Genomic DNA, 6,674 nt, shown 5'->3' with positions numbered 1-6,674 from the left:
GCTTGTGGGGGGAGAGATCTTGCCTCTATACGGTGGCTGGGTAGCTTGTGGGTGGAGAGATCCTGCCTCTGTACAGGCGCTTGGTAAGGGCGCTGTGGGGGAAGAGATTCCTGCCATCTATACGGGGCGGGTAAAAGGGCAAGTGTGGGGGAGAGATCCTGCCTCTTATACGGGGCTGGTAAAGCTGTGGGCGAGAAGATCCTGCTTCTATACAGGCTTGGTAAGGGCTGCGTGGGGGAGAGATGCTGCCTCTATATGCGGGCTGGAAGGCGCTGTGCGGGAGAGATTCCTGCCTCTATACGGGGCTGCCGAGCTCGTGGGGGGAGAGATCCTGCTCATACATGGCGGCTGGTAAGCTTGTGGGGGAGGTTCCTGCTCTATACGGGCGCTGGGAACGGCGCTGTGGGCAGCCGTGGGGGAGATATCCTGCCTATATACAGGGCTGGTAAGCTGTGGAGGCGAGAGTTCCTGCTCTATACAGCGGCTGTAAGCGCTGGGGGGGGGAGAAGATCCTGGCCTCTTATACAGGGCATGCGTAAAGGACTGTGGGGGATGAGATTCTGCTCTATACGCGGGCATGCGGTAAGGGCTGATGGGGGAGAGATCCTGCTCTATACGGTGTGCTGGTAAGGGCGTGTGGGGAGAGATCCTGCCTCTATAAGGTGCTTGGTAACGGTGTGGGGCAGAGATCCTGCCTCTATACAGGGCTTGTCGTAAGGGCCGATGGGGGGGGGGAAATGAGATCCTGCCTCTATACAGGGCTGGTAAGGACTGTGGGGGGGAGAGATCCTGCCTCGATTACGGGGGCTGGGTAAGGGCCGCGGGTGGTAGCGCGGGGGAGGAGCAGATCTGCCTCTAGTACGGTGTGGGGTAAGGGCTGGTGGCGGAGAGATTGTCCTCTATTACGGTCCTGGTAACGGGCCTGTGGGGGGAGAGCATCCTGCCTTTGATACAGGGCTGGTTAACGCTGTGCGGCGAGAGTTCCTGCCTCTAATTACCAGGGCGGTAAGCGGCTGGGGGGCGGGAGAGCATCCTGCCTCGTATACAGGGCTGGTAAAGGGACTGTGCGGGCCGAGAGCATCCTGCCTCTATACTCGGGGCTGCGTAAGGGCTGTGGGGAGCAGATCCTGCCCTCTATACGCGTGCTGGTAAGGGCTGTGGGGGGAGGAGATCACTGCTCTAACTGGGAGCTGGTAAGGCGCTGTGGGGGCAGAGATCCTGCCTTTATACAGGGTGGTAAGGGCTGGGGGGGGGGAGAGATCCTCATGCGCCTTCTATACGCAGGCCTGCAGTAAGGGCTTGTGGCGGGAGAGATCCTGCGTCTATACAGCGTGGTAACGGGCTGGGGGGGGAGAGATCCTGCCTCTATACGGAGGCTGGTAAGGGCTTGTGGGGGAGCAGCAATCCTGCCTCATATACGGGCGCTGGTAAGGGGCTGTTGGCGAGAATGATCCTGCCTTCTATACGGGTGTGCTAAGGGCTCGGCGGCGAGAGCATCCTGCCTCTATACAGGGGCTGGTAAGGGACTGTGGGGGGAAGAGATCCTGTCTCTATACAGGCATGGTAAGCTGTGGGGGAGGAGATCCTAGCCTCATATATTAGGGCTTGGTAAGGTGTGGGGGAGAAATCCTGCTTTCATATACGGGGTGGGTAAGCTGTGGGAGAGATTCCTGCCTCATATATTTAGGGCTGGTAAGCGGCTGCTTAGGGGGCAGCAAGATCCTGCCCTCTAATACAGGGCTGGTAAGCCGGCGCATGTGGGGGAGAAATCCTGCCCTCTATACAGGGGCTGGTAAAGGGCTGTGGGGGAGCAGATCCTGCTCTATACGGGGCTGCGTAAGCTGTGGGGGAGAGAATCATGCCTCTATACGGGGCTCGCGTAAGCGGCTGTGGGCGAGAGATCCTGTTCTCTATACAAGGGCTCGTTTAAGCCTGTGGGGGGAGAGACTCGCTGCCTCTATTAATAGCGGGTTGTAAGGGCTGTGGGGGGGAGAGATGCCTGCTTCATATACGGGCTGGTAAGCTGTGGGGGAGAGGATCCTGGCCTCTATACAGGGGCTGTTAAGGGCTGTGGGCGGCGAGATCCTGCCTACTATACGGGGCCTGTAAGGGCTGTGGGGGCGAGCTTCTGCCTCTATACAGAGCTGGTAAGCTGTGGGGGAGAGATCCTGTCTCTATATTGGGCTGTAAAGCTGTGAGCGGAGAGATCCTGGCCTCTATACAGGGCTGCGTAAGGCGCTTGGGGGGGGAGATCCCACCATCTATACAGGGCTGGCTAAGCTGCTGGGGGAGAGTTTTCCTGCCATCTATCTACAGAGCTGCGATAAGGGCTTGTCGGGGAGAGATCCTCTCATATACGGGGCTGGCTAAGCTGTGGGGCCGAGAGATTCCTTGCCTCTATATAGGCTGGTAAGGGCCTTGTGGGGCGAAGAGCTTCCTGCTCTAGACGGGCTTGGCTAAAAAAGCTGATGGGGGAGAGAATCCTGCCTCTATACGGGGCTGGTTAATGGCTGTGTGTGGGGAGAGGATCTGCCTTTATATACGGGCTTGGTAAGGGCTGTTGGGGCGAGAGATTCTGCCTCTATACGAGGCTGGTAAGCTGGTGCGGGCGCAGAGATCCTGCCTCTATATAGCCGGCTGAGTAAGCTAGTGGGCGGAGAGTTTCCTGTCTATACGACGCTGCGGAAGGAGCTAGTGCGGGAAGAGCTCCTGCCTCTATATGGAGCATGTTTCTCTGTCATCTGCCGGGCTGTCGGCGTCTCCGAGACTCCGGCGGTTGCTGCGTGTATCGCGCTTGTTGTCCGTGTGTGCCGCGCATGTCCTGGAAGTCTGAACGATATCCGTGTGCGCGAGCATAGTAGCCAAATAGTGAAATGTCATGCCGTTTCGTCTACGAGAATTAAAATGAGAGATTAATAAAATAAGGCACAATCGTGAAGCCGCAACGCGATTGGCCCGGCGTTGATAGCTGCCGAGGCGATTTGCTGGCAGCCCGTTTGTTGATAGCTGCGATGGCGATTTTGGCTGATGTTGAAGAAGTGCAACGCCAAATTGGCCGCTATTTGAGAGGCGTGTAGGCGATTGCGCCCGGCAGTTGAATAGCTCGACGGCCGATTCTTATCTTACCAGCCCCGTATAGAGGCAGGATCTCTCCCCCACAGCCCTTACCAGCCCCGTATAGAGGCAGGATCTCTCCCCCACAGCCCTTACCAGCCCCGTATAGAGGCAGGATCTCTCCCCCACAGCCCTTACCAGCCCGTACGCTGAGCTTCTCTCGTCGTTGTCTGTGATGTCTGCGACGTAAGCGAACACAATGGAGAAGGTCACGGAAAAGACACCGGATATGGAGATGATCGCGAAAAACCACCTGCAAGAAGGCAGCACGCACGCAGCGTATATTATTATTATCATCCTTGTTATTATTATTATTATTATTACTACTATTATTATCACATATTGTAAATACCTGTAACATTGCATGCATGTAGCGCATATCGTTATTATGATGTATTATATTCAGCTGTAACATTGCATGCATGAAGCGCATACTATTATATATTATTATAATATTATTTCTGAACATGTTTACATTTACTGTATTTCCCTATTAAAAAATGAACAGAATGAAGCAATAATGAGAATAATAACAATAATTATTACTATTATTATTATTATTATTATTATAAAGTAAATATATAGCATGCAGGTAAGCACACTCATGCGTGCACACAAACGAACACATACCACGGGCTAATTCGCATCAGCGGGATTGGAGCGCACGTGAAGAAAACCGTCAACAGTAGGAATGACTTTCGTCCCCACATGTCAGAGAGCGCGCCAATCAGAGGCGCACTTAGGAATGATAGCAATCCCTGCACGAAGAAACAAAACAGCATTTAATCGGCATCGCCAGCTCTATCTGCGCGCGAGTCAGCAGCAGCTCCCGCTGGTGGCGGTGCAAATGCACATAGAAATCTGCAACGAACTATTAGCATGCATCCGTGCTCGCCGCCGTTCTGTGTAACTACATTACTCGATCACAAAGCACGAGGATGAGCTTACTGCTCTACGCTCAATAACAGCGGTAAAGAAACGATAGCTATTTTTCCGATGACGACTCTGTCGTGAATACGTAAGGTTCTGCGTTAGGGGGAAAAATAATAACTTTACCAGGGGCTAATCCAGCTGCTTAATATGAGCACCCATGGCGAGCATAGCAAGCCTAAAAAAATTATATATATACTTATCTATCACAATAAATTGTGCGTTTGGTCGACACATTTTATTCAGATAATAGATTATAGATCTTATATGAGCATTTTATTATAAAACAGTGCCTACATAACGATAGAAACATAGAGATCTGCATCAGAGCTCTACTAATTTTGGCGTTTTATGAATTTTATAATTTGGGCATTTTGCTAGAGGTCGTAAATTTGGTGCCGGTATTCGGTATGAAAAATGGCCTGGATTAGGCCCTGTTTATGGTATCAATGAGACAGTGGATACCTTAATTCCTTACCTTTATGCCCTGAATTAATCCATTCATCAGGAAGGTCTTATGTGGGAAAGTTTCCTTTAATACCTGGAAAAAAATTTTCATCGATCATCAGACACCAACAATTATGCGATTAGCTGTCTGTATTGAATGATATCTATAGTCGGGGGAATTGACTGCGCTCAGTCTAGCAGCTTCCTTTTATTGTATGTTGACAAAAAGGCCATCGCAGAATGGCTGCAGGGCTGGCCGTGACTTACCTGCCACCTATAGGAAAAATAATCAACCAATCACAAAACCGACAACAGGTTACGCGGCATCTTTTCCTTTTCTCTCTTTCAGAGTTACGTCTTCTGCATTAACACGTGAACGCGACGCACCGATGCTGCTCCACGGTACATCCACATGACTAGCTATCTATTCATCGGCTTTAAGTCTAGCGCAGACTTGCGACTTTTGGTTGCTCGTCGCTGCAACCTGCAACCGCATGCGATCGGTCACACGCTTCATCGTGTGTGCGCACACATGCGACTTCGAAGCGATTGGGAGCGACGAGTTGCTGAAAATCAAACCAGTTTGATTTCTTGCAACTCGTTGCAAGCGACCAGAATCGCTACGAGTTGCAGTTGCACGTTCCCGCAGACATAGCAATTTCACAGCAATTTCGACTGCGATTCTAGAATCGCAGCCGAGTTGCATGAAAAATTAGCAAGTCTGCGCTAGGCATTAGTTAATACCATACTCACTGTGATCATGGGTGAGGTAAGTAGACCCCAGGCAAAGAACTCGAGAAATATCACCACAAGAGCATGGTAGACCGTCGCTTTTCCGATCACAGGACTTGGAAGCTGTAAGGAGTAGGGGTACATCACACATTGGGGTGAATGACAGTTCACTTTTCAATCTCCAACCTTCAATCCCATACTCCCAATGGATGCTGGTATACTGGGAGTGTGTGTGTGTTGGTGGGTGGGTGGGGTATATACAATACATGTCAACATAATTGTGTGTCGTTACCTTTGTGATGTGTGCGCAGGACGAAAACGTAATATAAAACAGAAAGTGAACATTATTCCTTAACGTACCTATAGGCTATAGTCCTAATCTAATCCTAAGAATGTTATTAAAAATAAAATCAAGGGTACAGGACCGTGGTCCATGGGCAACGTTACTGCATGTGTACCTTACTAAAACTGTTACAGAGTCAAGTGACAGTGCCTGTACTGCTGACTATGAAGTTATACAGTTGCGTGATCTGCCCCGCACAGATCACTCCATTCATACCAGATCATACCATTCAGCTCACTTATAAACCCACGTAATTTTTCTTAATGAGTCCTCCGTACGCAACCGGATCTTATGTTTATTAATATTATGTTATTTGCAAAACTGAAGCTTCTGCTAGTACTAGACCTAGTAGTAGCTAGTAAGTAGTAGTGTGATCAGCAGTTATTTATCTTTCTATTTAATCAACTTTTTCTATCTGCGTCTTCGATATGGTCCCTTGGTCTTTGAAGAGTAATCTGTATGAGGTTATAACTTATAAGGTAGCAACGGCTAGTATTAATCAGTGTATATTTTGTACAATAAAAGCTCGTCCCAAACTTGCAACATTTTCTATCATCTATGGCTCCTATGCTTACCTTTAGCTTCGGTTTGGGAATCATTTTTCTCTTCAAAAATCCCATATCTACCTAGTTTGTCTATACTCGCTATGTTTGACAACACGTACAGTGAACACCACGACAAATCATGACATACAAATGTATATCTAAACTGAAGTTTATAATAAACTACTACTCAAGGCCGCCATACTGTTTCCCCGCCATACCAGAATGCATTATGGGAGAGTTGGCTATGTCAAGGTGAATAATACAGGCGTATATTTTCGACATCCGGGCGGCCTCTGGGGCATGTGTATTTGCGTGTGTACGCGCGTACGCGGGGTGCGTCTATTTTTTCCGTACCGCGGCCCGGGCGGTGTGTGTGTCAGTGGCGTAGCTACGATTTTTTTCAGCGGGGGCACTGGGGGGGGGGCTTACATTTTCGTGGCGGGGGGACATATATAATTTTTCTTTGTATTTTACTGTCCTAACGGCCATTGTTTTTAATTCAATTTTTTTTTATCAAGCATGAATTTTCAGTGGGGGGCACTGGGGGCAAAAAAATAAAATGT

At 49.6% G+C, this 6,674-nt stretch overlaps 1 protein-coding gene across 1 annotated transcript in view; it reads right to left on the bottom strand.

Annotated features, from left to right (window-relative positions):
• LOC106818595 (hippocampus abundant transcript-like protein 1) overlaps positions 1-6,319 on the bottom strand; it is a 12,302-nt gene extending 5,983 nt beyond the window's left edge. Inside the window, exons 1-5 of the mRNA XM_014823292.1 lie at positions 6,142-6,319; positions 5,245-5,346; positions 4,523-4,585; positions 3,745-3,872; positions 3,253-3,367 (exon numbers count right to left, since the gene is read on the bottom strand). Coding sequence (XP_014678778.1) covers positions 3,253-3,367; positions 3,745-3,872; positions 4,523-4,585; positions 5,245-5,346; positions 6,142-6,186 — 453 coding nt within the window. The 5' untranslated portion in view covers positions 6,187-6,319. The remainder of the gene's footprint in view (positions 1-3,252; positions 3,368-3,744; positions 3,873-4,522; positions 4,586-5,244; positions 5,347-6,141) is intronic.
• Between the last annotated feature and the right edge of the window lie 355 nt (positions 6,320-6,674).

The sequence above is a fragment of the Priapulus caudatus genome, unplaced genomic scaffold, assembly GCF_000485595.1.
Source record: "Priapulus caudatus unplaced genomic scaffold, Priapulus_caudatus-5.0.1 Scaffold37, whole genome shotgun sequence".
Lineage (NCBI taxonomy): Eukaryota > Metazoa > Priapulida > Priapulimorpha > Priapulimorphida > Priapulidae > Priapulus > Priapulus caudatus.
Note: the sequence above shows the minus strand (reverse complement) of the source record. Positions and strands in the feature narration are given on the sequence as shown.